Raw genomic sequence first — 18109 nt, 5'->3', positions numbered from 1 at the left:
TACCATCATTTGAATCATTTCTTGTTGGGGGAGGAGTGTATACGGTTGACTGAGCCAGGCTCTGACGCACCCCAGGCTGGCTGAAATGATCTTGGATTCCTCATCCTTTCTGCCTCCGCCTCCCAAGTGGTGGATTTACAGGTGTATGCCACCAGGCCTGCATTATTTTAAGGCATTTCTAAGGAAATAATATTAACACTACTCTCTACATAGAATGTATATGTTGTGAGCATTTGGAAGAACTATTTGTGTGACCATGGATTGTGACGTAAGTCTAGATATCTTCAGAATTAAAATATTCCTTAAGTAATCCCACCATGGGCTAGAGATTGTAGCTCAGCTGCCAGGGTACCTGCCTGGCAATGTACGAGGCCCTGGGTTCAGTCTCCACCACCACATAAGACTAGGCATGGTGGTACACACCTGTAATTCCAGCACTCAGGGGAAGTAGGTAAGAGATTCACAAAGCAAAGGACATCCTTAGCTACACAGGGTGTTTGAGGCCAACCTGAGCTATTTGAGACTTTGTCTCAAAAGCACATACATGAGTTACAATGAAAAGAATCCCAGCACTCAGGAGACAGAGGGAGGCAGATTGTTAGTTTGGGATCAGCCTAAGCTACATATCAAGAACCTGTACTGGGCTGCAGAGATGGCTCAGAGGATAACCTGGGCTGCAGAAATGCTCTTCCAAGGATCTGGGTTCAATTTCCAGCACCCACACGGCAGCTCATAACCAACCATTTATAAGGGATCCAACACCTTCTTTCTGGCTCCTGTGGGCACCACACACACAGCACACAGACGTACATGCAGCCAAAACATACATTCATAGGCATAAAATATAAATTTTTTTTTTTTTTTCAAAAAAGGCCCTATCTCCAAACAAATGGCCACAACCAGTACGTGTATGGGGGACAAGGTGGTGGGGATTCCCATGTTGCAGTATCAGAGAGCAAAGGGACTGATTGCAGAGGGTGCAGCAGTAATTTGCCTTACGATTCTGTTTTACTGTGGTTTGTTTGGCTGTGAATATCAGTGTGATTAATGTCTGAGGTGGGGAGTGGGCAGAGGAAGGAACTTGGGGCAGGGCTTTGGCAATGGTGCTGTGCATACAGCTGCAGAAGGACTTGGTTATGACGGTGGGAATGGGTTCCCGGGAAAGCAGGCATTAGAAAGTGACACAGCTGGCCATGCGCAGACAGTTCAGGTGTGGTGCTACACAGCTGTACTCAGCGCTCAGGAGGCTGGGCTAGGAGACAGCTGATACAGGAAAGTCCTAATGGAAAGTTAAGGAAGATCAGAGAAAAATGTGTCTGAGCTCAAACTGTGAACTGGAGAGAGAACGGAGGAGCTGGCAGGTGTGGGCTGAGAGAGCCAGTCAGAGGCAACGGGAAGAGGAGTGGAAGTGGAAAAGCCAGCCTGTTAGAGTCTCGGCATAGTGAACTGGAGGTGCACCCTGCAGGTTGGTGACCATTGTCCTGGGACTTTCTACTGGGCAGACACCTCTGTGGTTAGCCTGCGTCCTTGCTCCTGGCTGTCCTGAGGCTACAGTAGATTTTGGGTTGTTTTATCCTGGGCAAACTGGGTGACTTCAAGTTCACATGTCCCCAGATTCTCCAAGAGCATAGGAAATCAGGATACAAGGGATAATTAAGACCTCTGAGCACAGGGAGATTTGTTAAGTGGGAAAACACAGCCCCTTCCTTCTCTTTTAAGAATTGGTCACCATACCTTTCGATGTCTGTGGTTGCTTCCTTACTTGCCAATGAAGCAAAGGAAGAGAGGATGAAAGACTGCTTCCGGCAGTGTTGACTTCCCCTCATTGCTGATCAGCTTTTCCAGGTGAAGAGGGGGTATGGTGCAGTCGTGCAGCAGTTCGTCTCTGAACAGGGTTGACTTCCTTATATTAATAGACAAGAACATTTAAGACAGCGCGGAAAGGGCTTTCTCTATTCTCTGTTCCTTGTCTGCCTCACACTTGCTGCTCTCCCTCCCCCACCTGGTTGGACCGCACCCTCAGACTGTGAGCCAAAGTAAGCCTCCTTCCTTAAGTTGTTTAGTCAGGCATTTGGGGCATCGAGGAGAGAAGTAACTGTAAGAGTCCTCAATGATCACGTAAAATAATTGATAATACTGTGGAGCCTGAGGTCAGCGCGGGCCACAGAGTGAGACCCTGTTTCAAAAATCAAACAAACGGGGGGCTAGAGAGATGGCTCAGAGGTTAAGAGCACTGACTCTTCTTCCAAAGGTCCTGAGTTCAATCCCCAGCAACCACATGGTAGTTCACAACCATCTAGAATGAGCTCTGGTGCCCTCTTCTGGTGTGCAGGCACACATACAGGCAGAATGCTGTATAAATAATATTCAAACAAATCTTTTTTTTAAAAAAAAATCAAACAAACAAATAAAAGGTCGTGTGGTGAGTAGAGAAGTAAACAGTTGCCAGGCTCAGAGTCTGCAGATGGCTTACTAACCCCACAGGGATACAGTGGGCATGCCCTAGCCTTGGTACTGAAGGACAGGCGAACTCTGGTGACTTCACTCTGGGGAAAAGAAGTACCTGTGTAATTGTCTTGCCTACTGACCACTGTCTGAAAACAAAACATAAAACTGTAATAATATGAGGGCTTGGGAGATGGCTCAGCAGTTAGGAGCACTTGGCTGCTCTTACATAGAACCCTTCCAAGTTCAGTTCCCAGCACCCACATGGCGGCTCACAACCATCCATAATGCCAGGTCTAGGGCCCCCACCACCCTGTCTGGCCTCCGTGGCCACTGTGCATTTGTGTATATGCACACATGCAGGCAACACATACAATGAAAGTAAAAATTAATGTATTTACATAATTTTATACTTTTAATATATTCACATCTGTAAACATATTAAATATGACATTTATAAGTATGTAAATAGCTATAATGAATGACAGGCTTGTTGGATATGTCGATGGGTTTGTGATTATGCAGAGGAATGCTGTATTCCTAAAAGGAAAATGTTGAATTACTGAGATGAACATCAGGGACTGGCGAGATTTTCGGCCTTAGGAGCACTTTCTGTGTTTGTACAGGTCTAGGTCAGTCACCAGCCCCCCTATCCAGCTCACAATGGCCTGTAACTTCAGTTCCATTGGGACTCTGACACCCTCTTCTGGCCTGTACGGGTATTGCACAGATTTGATATATAGACAGAAAAGCAAGTACACATATGTACATACATTTGTAATAAAAATAAGTAAAAATAAAAAGGTTTTAAAAGAAATGAATGGACTGGAGAGATGGCTCAGTGGATAAGCACACTGGCTTCTCTTTCAGAGGTCCTGAGTTCAATTCCCAGCAGCCACATGGTGGCTCACAACCATCTGTAGTGAAATCTGGTGCCCTCTTCTGGCCTGCAGATGTACACGCAGGCAGAACGTTGCATGTGTAATAACTTACAACACTCTTTGTTTTAGTCACCACACACAACCCAGTAACTATAACTTAATCCCAAATAGCAAGCGATCATACAAAGGCAGATGTGCAAAGGCAGCAAGTGTGTCAGCAACCGAGTAGCGGTGGGTGAATGGCAATGGCAACAGCTGGAGGTGGAGCTAGGCGTCAGCACTTGCCCAGCTCAAGGGGGTTCTAGATTGGATATTCATCACAAAAGGAGAAAAAACGTTGGAGGAGAGGAGATAGTTTCTTCCTAAAGGTTTAAAAAAGAGAGCCTTTGGGCTGAGGATGTGGCTCAGTTTATTTCCCTGTTATTCTGGAAGCCCTGGGTTCACTCCCGGGCACTGCAAGGCCTGGAGTACCAGCAGCTGAAAAGAAGATTGCTGTGAGTTCAAGGCCAGCTTAAGTTACAAAGTTCAACCTATCTGATAACATTTGGGCAAAATAACCTGATAGGTAGAGACAATCAATCTCTTGCAAACACACACACATACACACACACAGTGAAATATTAGTTTTTATACATTTAGAACAATGGTGTCTCAACATACAGTTTTCAAGTTCAGACAGTAATATTTGGAAATTGGAAACAGTTTGTTTCTGTCATCTGCCCCTTCTTTGTTACCTGACCTATAAAAAGCATAAGGCCACATGTACATGCATTACTTGCCAACAGAAATCTGTCTGCACGAACCTAAGTATAAAAAAACCTCAGAAACAGATCCCTTCCTGCACCCCACCCCCATCAGAGCCTGGCCTGGCAGTGCTTTTGTGGGAAATGTTATCTTACAGGGTTGACCAAGGCTGTCTGAGGAGTTGTCCTGTGCCATGATCACTGGGCTGTGTTCTTATCTACCATCATCATTTCAAAAGATAAAACAAGGTTCAAACTGTACATTCTCTGTGAACTGCTAAAGACTGGGGGAAAGTACTGTCTTTGCTCATGCCCCGGATTGAAAAGAAGCACACCAACAGGAGGCAAAGAGATGAGTGAGCCCCTTTTAAAGACCCTCCTAACGAAGCCCCCAGGGATTTGCAGGTGAGGTGGAATTTGCAGGGGTTGCGAGATGAGCACTGTGCCAAGGGGCGGTGCAGGACTGGCTGCTGCGTTGCAGCCTTTTTTTCATGTTAGCCTATTTTGGGCCCCAGTGAGAAAGTTATTTTAATAATATCTTGCTCTGCTGGAAATACACGTGATAAGTGGCAGATGTCAAAAAAGGAGAAAGTTAGAGCATTGCGTTCTTCTCAGGTCCTGAGGCTGCCGTACAGTTGTTCTCCTCAGCAAAACACTGACTCACAAAGCAGCGGAATTGGAAAGGATGATAGACAGGAAGTGATCTCAAGCAAGGCAGACTCTCGAAGACAGGGGATTGGGAATTTCTGCTTTTTTTTTTTTTTTTTACAAGAAACCCGGGTGATTCTAAAACCATCAGCCCAGAGCCTGAGAGAGATGAGAATTTAGATACCTCTGGTCTCTTTTAAATGTTTTCTGTGTGTGTGTGTGTGTGTGTGTGTGTGTGTGTGTGTGTGTGTGTGGTTTCACTGGGGGAATGCATGTGTAGGTCAGAGAACAAGTTGAGATGGAGCAACTCGAACCACCATTCCAGGAATTGAATTGAGGTCATCATCAGGCTTGGCAGGAAGCTCCTTTACCCACTGAGCCATATCGCCCCCCTGGTCCAGTGTTGTTCATAAACAAAGAAACAAAAATACAAGCCTATATTTTTAAAGCAATTCTAAATTGTTTTATATCCAGTCAAGGCCTAGAAGCCATATTTTCTGTTTCCCAACATGCCCATCTTCCAGAGAGGTCACAGCTCGTCTGGAGTGATCGCAGTTGAGATCTTAGAGCACTTCCTGTCCTCGGGAAACAGTGCCTCCCCTGTGAGGCGGTGAGCGCATGTTGAAGTCTCTGTGGTCACCGTACTCCATGCGAGCCTCTTCGCCCTTGTCTGTCTGTTGGTTTTGTATGTATGCTCATGTGGAAGTCAGGAGACAACTTGAGGGAGCTGTTCTCTCTCTCCACCGTGTGGTTCCAGGGAGCAGACTCTGGTCTCCAGGCCTGGTGACAGACAAGCATCTCCTCAGCGGGCCGCATTGCCAGCCCCAGTCTTCTGTGTTGATTCTCGCTGATTCTCGGGAGTAACTTTCCTGCCTTCGTCATGTGGCTTCTGGAGACTGAACCAGGACTGGCGGCAGGCAGCCTCCCTCGCTGTGCCATCTCTCTGGCCCTTCTCTAGACTTCCTCGACGTGCTGCCTTCAAAAGGGAAGCGCTCTTTATTCTTACGTCCGCGAGCAGTGTGCGCGCGCGTGCTGTGCATGCGTCATCATAGCACACACATGGAAGTCAAAGGACAACGTGTAGGAGTCAGCTCTCTTGGTCACATGGATCTTGGGAATCAAGTCTTCAGGCTTGACACCAAGTGCCCTACCCACTGAGCCATCTCGGCAGTCCGGCTTCGAAGTTGCCGGTTAGTGCTGCTGGAGCATCCCCTCCCATCTTCAAGTGTGTTCTACTTCAACACACCCTTCGAGGTTGTTCTGATTCCCTGTTTTCTGCCTGTAAGAAATTGTTGACTTTGGACAATACGGGTACGACTTATTTGGAGCTAGTAAGATGGCTCAGTGGATAAGAGCACTTGGTCTGCAAGCATAAGGCTCTGAGGACCTGAGTTCAAATACCAGGCAGCCACATAAAAAAGCCTGGCATATACCTATACTCCAGCATTAAGGGGCAAAGAGGGGTGGGTCCCAAGAGCTCACTGTCCAGCTTATCCAGCCAAAAAGGAAAGCTCTGGCTGAGTGAGAGGCCCTGATTCAGGATAATAAAGAAGATGGAGAGCAGTAGAGGAAGCCGCCCTGCGTGTGCTCGAACTTCCAGTGTGTGCAGAATGGCCATGTGCACACACATGTTCACATGCACACCACACACACACACACACACACACACATCTACTGACAAGAAAAGAACATTCCTCACGCCCTTGTAAAGCGTGAGTTCTGGAGGGAGAGTTCTGTGAAGCCCGTTGTTCTGTTTATGGCTGTGCCCAAGCTCAGCCTTGCTTGCAGCAGTTGCTTCTTGAGGTTTGCTGGCTGATTGGAGAACCGTTGGTGCAACAGCAAGGACTAGATAGGGCTCTTTGTTTCTTTTACTAGAACTTATAGGAATATAAATTCTAGAGCTTTTTATGAAAAATGTCTGTCAGCGTCTACTGGTATATAAGGTGCAGATGTATATCAACTGCAAAGAGAATATGTATTATTTACATCTCGGTGTTTAAATATTTACTAAATTTGTTTTCTGAAATAAATTATCCTTTTACAGACACACCAACCAATCTAGGGTGAAACAGTTTCACAGAGCTAAAATGTTTGCTGAGGTGGTGGTGGTGCACACCTTTAATCCCAGCACTTGGGAGGCAGAGGCAGGCAGATCGCTGTGAGTTTGAGGCCAGCCTGGTCTACAAAATGAGTCCAGGACAGCCAGGGCTGTTACACAGAGAAACCCTGTCTCAAAAACCGAAAGAAAAAAAAAACTGGACATGGCACTCAGGGAGGCAGAGGCAGGTGAATCTCTGTGAGCTCAAGGCCAGCCTGGTCTACAGAGCAAGTCCAGGACAGCCAAGGCCACACAGAGGAACCCTGTCTTGAAAATCAAAAAACAAAAACAACAACAATAACACAAAAGTGAAATGACGGGCTGGAGAGATGACTCAGGTTAAGAGCACTGGCTACTCTTTCAGAGGTCCTGAGTTCAATTCCCAATTGGTGGCTCCCAACCATCTATAATGATATCTGGTGTCTTTATCTGGCATGCAGGTGCACATGCAGACAGAACATTCTATACATAATAAAAATAAATAAATCTTAAAAAAAGAAAAAAACCAGGTGTGGTGGCACATACTTGTATTCTCAGCACTCAGGGTGGCAGAGGCAGGTGGATCTATGTGAGTTTGAGGCTACAATCTACAAATCAAGTCCAGGATAGCCCAGGCTACACAGAAAACAAAACAAAACAGAAAAATAAATAAGTAAAATAAAGGGGACATTGGGGTGTGTCACACACCAGTCGTCGTGGTCTACTCAGTTTCTGTGGCTGCAGAAATTGGGCCATTATGCTATAGAAGCTCCTTTTACATTCAGAGAATTATGGCCAGCATAGACATCTCTGCTGGGTGAAAGGTGGAGAAAGGGGAGACTAGAGATACAAATTAAAACGTGAGTCCAAGGTTTGAAAACAGCATGTGTCCATCACAAGTGCTTCACAGTGCTGGAAGTCTCTGTACTAACTGGCTTATAAACAAGGTCTGAAGGAACCAGTTCTGCCATGAAGCATGCAGTAATGGTGTGCCTTACGATCCGAAGGCAAGGATCCTTGTTCCTCAGCCTCCTCCCTTCAACACTTGGAACACAGCTAGCTTGTTAAACTGTGAGAATGAGAATACTGAAAGCAAGCAAGAAATGGCCGGTGTTAGGTGGGCAGGGGTGGGGGAGGAAGGTTAGGGGGAGGTGCTTTCACAATAGGAACATGCTGGACAAATCGTGCAGTTTGTGCATCATTTGGAAAATGTCTGTCATGCCTGGTGGCACATACGTATAATTCTAGCTCTTGAAACACAAAAAAAACAGAGTTAAGAGTCAAAGGCCATCCTCAGCTGCCATCCTGAACTGCATGAAACACTGTCTTTAAGGGAAAAAAAGTGCTTTGTGTGCCTGAGCAGTCATAGCAGTCAGCAAGCACAAGGACAGGATGGACAATGGAAAAGTGTCCATCAGTCTAAAATGAACTCGGGAGTCACTGGGCCAGGCATGGTGCTAATCGATGTAATTGTAACATTTTGGAGTTGAAGTACTTAGGTGTGGATGTGATGGCACATAGCTGCTAATCCTAGCACAGAGGGATTATCACCTCCTAAGGTTGAGGCAGGGGGATCACAAATTTAAGGCAAGCCTGGACTACATATCAACACCTTGTCTCAAAAAAGAAAAGGACCAAGTGTGGGTCAAATGTGTTATTGTTCAGATTTTGACAACCCATTCAGAAGTCATTCAGAAGCTCGAGGCCACCTCTGCATATTTGTATAACCCGAGAGCAAATGGTGGCCAGGCCTTTCCACCACTCGTGTGGAAGTTTGGGGCACAGGGGTTTTCTTTTTCTTTTCCTTTTTTTAAATAATTTCTTTTTTTATCATATTTACACTGGTGTCCTGCCTCCATGTATGTCTGTGAGGGTGTCAGATCCCCTGGAACTGAAATGACAGACAATAATTACAGAGCCATATGGGTGCTGAGAATTGAACCCCGATCCTCTAGAACAACAGCCACTGAGCCATCATGTCTCCAAGCTCCCAATCTTTTATTTATTTTTTTCTTTTTGTGAGACAGGGTCTTACTATGTAGCTCTGGTTGTCTTGAACTCACTATGTAGACCAGGATTGAAAGTGTATGCCACTACCCAGCTTAGAAAGCTTTTCAGCACAGATATTATTTTATTTTAGAAAAGGTTCCCAAGAACAAACGTACATATGAAGTGTCTGAGCAGAGAATAGCCTGGTTTTTAAATATCTTCCAGAATAGACCCGTATTCCTATTGATACGGCATGTCTCAGTAGTAAATTCAAGCTCCTCAGTCTTTTGGAATTCTTAGATCCTTAAAGAGCTCTCGGGAACAGTAGGCTGGGGAGATGGCTCAGCAGTTAAGAGCAGTGGCTGTTCTAACAAGTAACCCAGGTTTGATTTCCAGCACCCACATGGTGACTCAAAATCATCCGTAACTCCAGTCCCAGGGGATCCAAGATTCTCGTATGGCTAGGTACCAGGTGTGCATGTGGTACACAGACAGTCATGCAGGCAAAACCATCATACACATAAATTTTTAAATAAAAATTTCAAGAACAGACTGAAAACTCTGAATTTTTATTTAATTTTTTACATTTGAAACAAATTTGATCATATATACAATATCTTTTCATCTCTTTCCCCAACTTTCAAGTGCCTCTATGTATGTGTCTGCTGTATGCACATGTATAAATGCATGTGATGTGTATATGTATGTTTCTGCGTGTGTACACATTTCAAGCAAAAGTTGAAAGAACTCTTCAGCTGTACGTATATGTGTATATGCAGAAAAAGATGGATATCACTGGCTATATAAATTCAGACATGGTTCAATATATGTTAAGTAAAAGAGGGGCGTGGAGAAAAAGAATCGAATTTTATTCTTTGTTCATGTTTTTATTATTTTTAACTGTGTGTTTGAGGGGAGATATGTGCGCGAGTGCCGGTGGCTGCTGAGGCCAGAGGCTGCCGCTGGGACTGCAGTTACAGGTGATTGTGGGCCACCAGACGTGGATGCTGGGAACTGAACTTGTGCATTCTGGAAGAACAGTACATGCTCTTAACCACTGAGCCAGCTTTCCTGCCCCATGAATTTTGCTCTTTAAGAAGAAGAACACTAGATAATTGTTAAAAGAAACAAGAAACAAAAACAGAAGAAGCAAATTATTTTCTTCTTTTCTGTTTTAGGCTCAAGAAAAAGGAAGATTGAACTACACCAAGGTGGGTACATTGTGTGTGTATACAGTTTGATCACTTTTTATATTTGAAAGGTAAAAGGAGAAACATGGCTGGGCATGGTGGCAGGAACTTTTGATCCCAGCACTCTGGGGGTGAAAGCAATCAGGTCTCTGTCTGTTTAGGCCACACTGACCTACAGAGAAATGGCCAGTCTAGCCAAAGCTACATAGTGAGACCCTGTCTCAAAAATAAATAAATAAAATCAATTTGATTGCCAGCACCTACATCATGGCTCACAGTCATCTGTAACTCCAGCCCCAAGGAATCCAACCCTCTTTTCTGGCCTTACATATATAGTGTAAAAACATACATGCAAGCAAAGCACCCATACACATAAAAATAATTTATAAAGTTTTTAAATAAATAGGTTAAAAAGAAGCATGATGGTTAAAGCTGAGAGATTGTCATTAGCAGGTAAGAATAAGATCCATTCAACAGTGTGTGTACTTATTCCATACAGTATGTTAGATATCGGGAATAAAATGCTGAGGGCCACCAAGATGGCTCAGCAGGTAAAGATGCTCACTGTTAAGCAGCTTGAAGCCAAGCCTGATGACCTGAGTCAGATCCCCAGAACCCATACAGTAGAAGGAAAGAACCATCTTAAAAGATGGTTAAAAGAAGCAGACATGTTAGCAAGGCATTTTCTAATACATCATGGGGGTCTGCCTTCACAACCTTGCCTAGTTCTGATTGCACCTAAAAGTTCTCCCTCCAAAACCCATCAGCATATATATCAACTGGGAAATCAAGTTGCCAGCACATGAACTCTTGGGGCACATTCAAACCATAGCATCAGCAAAGCATCATACAGCAAGGAACTTCCATGAGCACAACTTCCCACACCACCTGCGGAGCTTCTGTGGAGCATACAACATAGCACATCATTATTATGTGCTCTGATGTGGCAGAAAGGCTCTGATCAGGCAGGCTCACACATGAGTCTCCCATTTCCAGCCTCCAGAACCATGAGCCTTTATGTCTCTGCTTGCTGGGGCTGACTGGCCTTTGTGCTCTGCTCGCAGCAAAGGGCGCGTGCCTGTGGCTCCGTGCTTTGCTTCCGCTCATGCCCTTGCTCTGCCACACAAGCCTTTCCCTCCTCTAAGAAGACCAGGCAATGGAAGCACTCTAAGCTGGAAGCTAGTTTCCATATGTTACTCATTGATGGCCTGTGTCTTAGCTTCCTTCCTGTCATGGCCCAGATGTAACGTTGAGCCTCCTGCCTCCTCATTTCTCTAGACATATCTTCTTGGTCCTTCCAGTGTCAGCAGCCCTGCTTAGTACCTCTGAGCCTTTGAGTGTGGGGTTGTTATTTCACAGCTTGGCTTCTCAGAGCTGTTTCAAGTTCATAGCAAGGTTGAGTGAAGGACTGAGTTCCCATATAACCCTTGACTTCACTCCAAAGCCATCTATTTGTTAAAAGTCGTCAGCGAGCCTCCATTGATAAGGCTCTCTCCCCGGGATTTTCAACAGGACCTGGCTCACACTTGGTGGGTACCATGCTCTACTTTACTTGTTCTGTCCTGTGGCTGGCACTGCCACCCTTCCGGAAGTCAACCATGTAACAAACTGCACCCATACTGCTATGTTCTGTTACTAGATCATCCCAGTTTCAAATCCCACCCGTTCTCATTCCCTCTTCGCCTCTTCACCTTGCTGTACCCATATCTTTTCATTTGAACTGAAAATCCTACCAGCTGGTCTCCCTGCCTCTCTTGTCACCATATACCCATTGTGAGATAGAATGTTTAAACCTCCGGTGCCACAGTTGAGGCCTGCTGCTTCAAACCCCCTCCTGGATCCACATTGACTTCAAGGCCGTCAGAGCCAGCTGGGCTGGTGTTTGTGGGACTGTGTAATCCCATCTCTAGAAAGACTCTCCAGCCTCACCTTCCATCCCCCAACAGCACCAAATCACATGTGCATAGTGTTTGAGTTCTGTGTCTTTTTGTTTTGTCCTGTTTTGTTTCTGGAGATTGCACACTAGACAGGCACTCTACCACTTACTGTATCCCCAGCCCCCAAACAAGCTCACTGTGACCCTGACTGGCCTTGGCCTTATACTAATAGCCCAGGCAGCCCTCGAACTTGCAGTGTTTTTGCCTCTGCCTCCCATAGCTGGGAATTACAGGTGCGCATCAGCAGGTCTGACTTTGGCTTTCTGTGTCTTGACTCCTGCTGTCTGCTCTGCCTGGAAGATATGTCTCCCTCTTTCTGCCTCCTTCTGCCCTCCTATAATGTAAAATTTAGGATCCTCATCTAAAGAAAGGCCTCTGCACTTGTACATGCAATCTCTTCGACACTGTGTATCTCTCATTGTGTTTCTTTGTTGTTTTACAGTGACCCAGGATGAGATCATGGACTATGAGCTCTTTGAGGGCAGGGTTGTTGCTGGGTTTGGTTTGGTTTGGGGGCTTTGTTGGTTTGTTTTTTGTTTGTTTGGTTGGTTGGTATGTATTTGGCCTTTGTAATCAGTGTCTAATCTGGTGCCTAGGACTGAGTGAATGGAGCCCATAGAGAAAGTAGAGGACACTTGCAGTAAATTGGGAAGGAGTAAATTACAGGAGAAAGGTGGTGCAGAGCTTTTCATCTCAGTGCAGAGGTAAGGGAGTCACAGCTATCACCAGAACAAACCAGCTTGAAGAGCAAGGATGGGTTTACCTAGCGGTGAAAGAAACATGAATCAAAAGGTATGGGGAGATGACTGTTGAGCACAGAAGGTTATTTGTGACTGAAAGACTTTCTAGGAGCTGGAGAGATGGCTCAGAGGTTAGGAGCACTGTCTGCTCTTCCAGAGGTCCTGAGTTCAATTCCTGGCAGCCACATGGTGGCTCACAACCATCTACACTGGAATCTGATGCCCTCTTCTGGCATCCAGGTGTGCATGCAGATAGAGCACTCAGATGTGAAATAAATAAATAAAATCTTTAAAAAAAGAAAAAAAAAAGACTTTCTACAATTTCTTTAATACTTTTTAATTTTTTTACAATGCATTTGTTTGTTTGTTTAATGTGAGTGCTCTATCTGCATTATACCTGCATGCCAGGAGAGGGCATCAGATTCCAGTGTAGATGGTTGTGAGCCACCATGTGGCTGCTGGGAATTGAACTCAGGACCTCTGGAAGAACAGACTCTAATCTACTGAGCCATCTCTCCACCCACTTTCTAGAATTTCTCTTTTGGTTTGGTTTTTTTTTTTTTTTTTTTTTTTTTTTTTTTTGAGGTTTTTCTATGTAGCCTTGACTGTCCGAGAAGTCACTCTGTTGACCGTCCTGGCCTCATAGGGATCCACCTGCCTCTGCCCCCGAAGTGCTGGGATCAAAGGCGTGCGCTGCCACCACCTCCAGGCTAGAATTTCTTATCAAAGAAGAATACTTTGAAATTGGAAGAGATTGCTGTTGGAAACTGGACTAGAGCCAGATGGTGAATTACAGAAGTTGGTCACTTCTCTTAGCACTCATGAACTGAGGCAGGAGGATGGAGGGTTTAGACTGAGCTGCCTAGTGAGTCTCAAAACAAAACAAAAATACAGGAAAGAAAAAGAGGAAGAAGGAAGTATGGTGTACCTATAACAGTGAAGGAAGGAAGGAAGAGGGAGGGAAGGAAGAAGGGAGGGAGGGAGGGAAGGAGGGAGGAAGGAAGGAAGGAAGGAAGGAGTGTCTTCCTGACTGTGGAGCTAGGGTGAAGGTACCTGCTGCCGGGCCTTAGGTCGTGGGTGGAGTTCATGGGCCCGTGGGAGGGAAGGAAAGCACCAAAAGTTGTTCTCTGATGTCTACATAAGTGCCCTGGCATGTGCACAAATGCACACACAGAAATAAATAAATGTTTTAAAAATGTTAGTGGCTTTGAGTGGTGGCCCATACATTTAATCCTTGCATGAGGGAGGCAGAAGCAGGTGGATCTCTGTGAGTTCAAGGCCAGCCTGGCCTATATAGTGAGTTCCAAGCCAGCTAGGGCTACATAAAGCAAGGCCGTCTTTCAAAAAATGAAAGGAAGAAAGGAAAGGAGGGAGGGAGAAAGGGAAAGAAAGACAGCCTTTCTAGACCAAGCAATGGCTTTGCCGCCAACTTGCTGAGTCACTTAACCTTGTACTTTTTTGTGCTGATATCGTGAGAACGGGACTCTATGGGCCAACATTACAAGTTCCCTGACTCAGGCGTCCCTGTCTGGGGTAGACACTCTCTGCCTGTCTTTCTTAGCATATCCTGATCTAGGCTGATGGGTTCAGTTTGTGTCTTCTTCCAGTAGCATGTGAGTGATCTGAAAGCAGCAGCCTGACCTGACAGGTGTATCGGCGCCCCAGCCCAGGCTCTCTCAGTGCTTCCGTGTGTGTGCGTGTGAGTGTTAGTGTGATGTCCAGAGAAGTAAGGGAAGGAGGTCTACAACCCACAGTTGGAGACTGAACTTTTTCAGAGCCCCGTCCCTGAGTTTCTCAATAGACAAAAAGTCTCTCTCTGAGTTTCTAGTGCTGTTCTGACAATTAAAGGCAAAACACAGTTGGTCTGGACAGATTCCAGGAATTAACCGGATCTTGTCACCCTGAGAGAAACTTAGCCCAGGTATTTTGGGGAGAAGATGGACGAGTCGTCCTTCCCTCCAGGGTGAGATGGTAGGGCGCAGTGCGTGGTGATGTGGTGTGTGCAGCTCTGTGGGGCTGGGGAACGAAGTCCGGGGACTCCATGCCTCCACCTCTGTTCTGCTCTGTGTGGCTTGTTGCTAATGATCAATGTATACCCTAGCTAATGCAGGCAGCATGATGGGCGGCCTAGGGTTCCCTTGATAGGATTGTCTATAAGAAGGTACTTAAGGAACTCAGTAGCCATTTCAGAATATTGGGTGAAATTTATTTGTTTCTGAAGTCTCTTTCATTCCCAAGAACCTAGTTTTGTGTTTTAAAAAAATCAGTTTCAGGAAACCATAAACAGTTATTTCAGTTCACGCTAGCTTTATGGCCATCACTCACATTCTGTCAGTCCGAGGTGAGGATGGTGTAAGGGGGCTGGAAAAGATGATCATTTTAAACTGAGCTCCAGAATGCCCTTCACATTCACTGGATAAGATCCTAAGTTTCTGTTTCTCTTTTATATGGATATGTGTTTAGTTTTATAACAGGACTTCACTATGTTACCCAAACTGACCAAAAACTCTGATCCTCCCGCCTCAGCCTTCTGGGTGCTGGGATTACAGGTGCGTGTCACCACACCCGGCTTTGAATCCCTTTTTAATTGGGTTCTGGTTTCAGGGGATGCTGGATATGAATGTTTTATGCTGCTGTGATCTCGTTCTTCTTAACATATCCAAACACTTAACAAACTTCCATTCATTAACTTTCTTCCTTCCTCTTAAGGTAGATGGGCAAGGGTGGCCATTCGAGGGTATCACATGGAAGCATCTCTCCTACTTGCACACTTAAGACTCCAGAGCGGGGATTGTAGGCTGCACTGCACTTACTAGAAGCAGATCGTAACCAAGCATCTAGTGCCAAGATCTGCCCTTGTTCTGTGTTGTGGGACCATCAGTGACCATGCTGGGCCCATGTCCCTGGGTGTGTGGTTCTCAGACTACTCTGCTCCTCAGCTGCCAACCCAGTATCAACACTGCTGAGTCTGCTCAGTGCTAGAGGGAAGAGTGCCACCTACCGACCTGCAGGAGTCCCGGGGCGTGCACGGGGACTGGTGCAGAAGCAGCCTCTCAGACCACACTCATGCTTGGTTTGCTATGGCAACTAATATACATGTCCAAAAGAAAGTGAATATGTTGACTACTCCCGCTTAGAAAAGCAGCTACAAACGTCTGTGTATTTTCCCCATCTGGAGCTGAGCGTATGCCTGTGGTTGAGCCTACTGCTTCTTGAAATAAGCTGCTGCTAAAAGACTGGGGCAGATGGTATTTTTACCACTTCAGGCAAAACATGGCACCTATGGTTCGACTTTCTACAATTTTAATTTTTTAACATTTTCAAGATGGCTTGTTTAAATATCTCCATCACAGAGACACAGGCTTGTTCCCGATTCCTTTTAAATCAGTGCTTCAGCTATACAGGCCTTGGCAAGATTCACTCGATCAAAACCAGATTCAGTGCAGCACTGTGGTGTCTGCCTTCTGTTCAGTCTTCCCCATGTGCCTAAGAGTGTGCCTTAAGTGGCCTTTGACATTCGTTCTAATTTAGACACAAAGACTATAGTTGCATAGCTCCTTTTACACTTATCTCAGATTTATTATGCATTTCTTATTATTTGGCCTGTAACTCAATACAGAAGTGTGTCTTTTTTCACTTTTTGAAGACGTTTGCTCCTGTTACTGTGTACAAAAGATGTGTGTGAGAGCCCAGGTGTATGGTCCACACACCTGCATGAAGCTCAGAGCAGTAACTTTCCCCTTAACCCCTAGGATCTAGGATTGAATTCAGTTTGTCAGGATGGCATTTTACCCACTGCGGCAGCTCACGGACTGGTTTGTTGTTGTTGTTGGATGTGTTTATTTTGTTATTTTGTGTGTATGCATGTTTTACCTGCATGTGTGTCTGTCTGGGTGCTTGCTACCCATGGAAGCCAGAAGAGGGTGTCAGATGTCAGATATCCTAGACCTGGAATTACAGGAAGTTGTGAGCCACCCAATATGAGAACCCGATGTTGGGAACTGAACTTGGGTCCTTTGGAAGAGCAGAATGCACAGGCTTCTCTGTGTAGCTCTGGCTGTCCTAGACTCACTCTGGGTGCAGGCTGCCTCGAACTTACAGAGATCCGCCAAGGGTGTGCACCATCACCACCCAGCACAGAATGCATTCTTAACTGCTGAGCCACCTCTCCAGGCTCCTAGTGTCCTCCTAGGAGGTTCACGCAGAACTCAGCACGGTCAGGGACAAGCACCGGGTGAAGAAGGTCCTGCAGATAGACGTGCAGTTCCCAGTCATGTGGAAGAGAGATCCTGAGGGCGGCCTCCGGAGCTCGTGCTGTCTCCCAGGATTGCTGCCTGGTTCCAGGACAGCGGGTTCCAGCTGTCCCGCCACGCCTCTCAGGAATCAGTGCCTGGCTGCAGCTGCTCTTTTTCACCCTCTCAAACCCCAGAAGTCCTCGTACATTTGTTATTATAAGGTGCATTTGCATAAAGTGCACATTAAAATTCTCTACCTGGCATTTGCATCCACATGATCACATGCCATCACTTCCTTTGAGAAGCCGAAGAATAGTTACTCGTACTTCCTGATTCTCCCCTCCAAGGCTTGTCCTGCTAGCCATTTCTTTTTATTGTTCGTAAATGCTTCGACCACGTTGTTAGAAACTGGGTGCCAAGTCCTTTTTTTTTTTCTTTTAAAAATTGAGTATTGAAAAAATTTGTTAAGTACTATTGCTCTGTTTTTATACACAAAGCCAGACTTGTTTGTTCATTAATTTATTTGTGTGCCTATTTATTTATTTTTAGCAGACAATTTCTATGGCTCCCTTTCGACAGCCCTAGCTTTCTGGCCCTGAGAAGTTTTCGTGTTGGCACAGATAGACCCCAGATGTTGCTGTTTTCTTCTCCCTGTCCGCTTTTCTTAGGCAGATGCTGCTTCTCCCATTCTGGGACTTTGTATTAGCATCTCCTGTAAAATATTCCACACAGCATCATGGCAGACACACAGGGAGTCTCTCTCTTCCCCTAGGCTCCTGAAGATGTTTTACCATTAGCACTCCTGTTTTAATTAGTGGTAATTATGGAGATTGCCTAGCTGTGTTGACCTTCTCTGTCCTATCTTGCTCCAGAAAGACTTGCAATGCAAGAGATAAGATGTTTATAGAAGAATTTAAAAAGAAAAGATTTCAAGTGCAAAACCATGTGACATAGGTGCAACTGTATAAAATGTTCTGTGCTTAATAAAGACTGGAAACAACCAGGCATGGTAGCACATGCCTTTAATCCCAGCATTCAGGGAGGCAGAGGCAGTGAGTTCGAGGCCAGCCTGGTATACAGAGCCAGTCCAGGACAGCCAAGGCTACACAGAAAAACCCTGTCTTGAAAAACCAAAAGAAAGATAGATAGACAGACAGATAGGTGCCTACCTATCATATAGATAGATAGATAGATAGATAGATAGATAGATAGATAGATAGATAG

The 18109-nt window shown here is 45.4% G+C and overlaps 1 protein-coding gene across 2 annotated transcripts in view; it reads left to right on the top strand.

The window, feature by feature from the left end:
* The window catches only part of Pdss2 (decaprenyl diphosphate synthase subunit 2), a 190392-nt gene that overhangs the window by 150750 nt on the left and 21533 nt on the right, over positions 1–18109 (top strand). For both annotated transcript variants that reach the window (XM_055615983.1, XM_055615982.1), the window contains one exon: positions 9962–9994. In XM_055615983.1, coding sequence (XP_055471958.1) covers positions 9962–9994 — 33 coding nt within the window. The remainder of the gene's footprint in view (positions 1–9961; positions 9995–18109) is intronic.

The sequence above is a fragment of the Psammomys obesus genome, unplaced genomic scaffold (genome assembly GCF_907164565.1).
Source record: "Psammomys obesus unplaced genomic scaffold, mPsaObe1.curated_primary_1811, whole genome shotgun sequence".
In the NCBI taxonomy this organism is placed as follows: Eukaryota; Metazoa; Chordata; class Mammalia; order Rodentia; family Muridae; genus Psammomys; species Psammomys obesus.
Note: the sequence above shows the minus strand (reverse complement) of the source record. Positions and strands in the feature narration are given on the sequence as shown.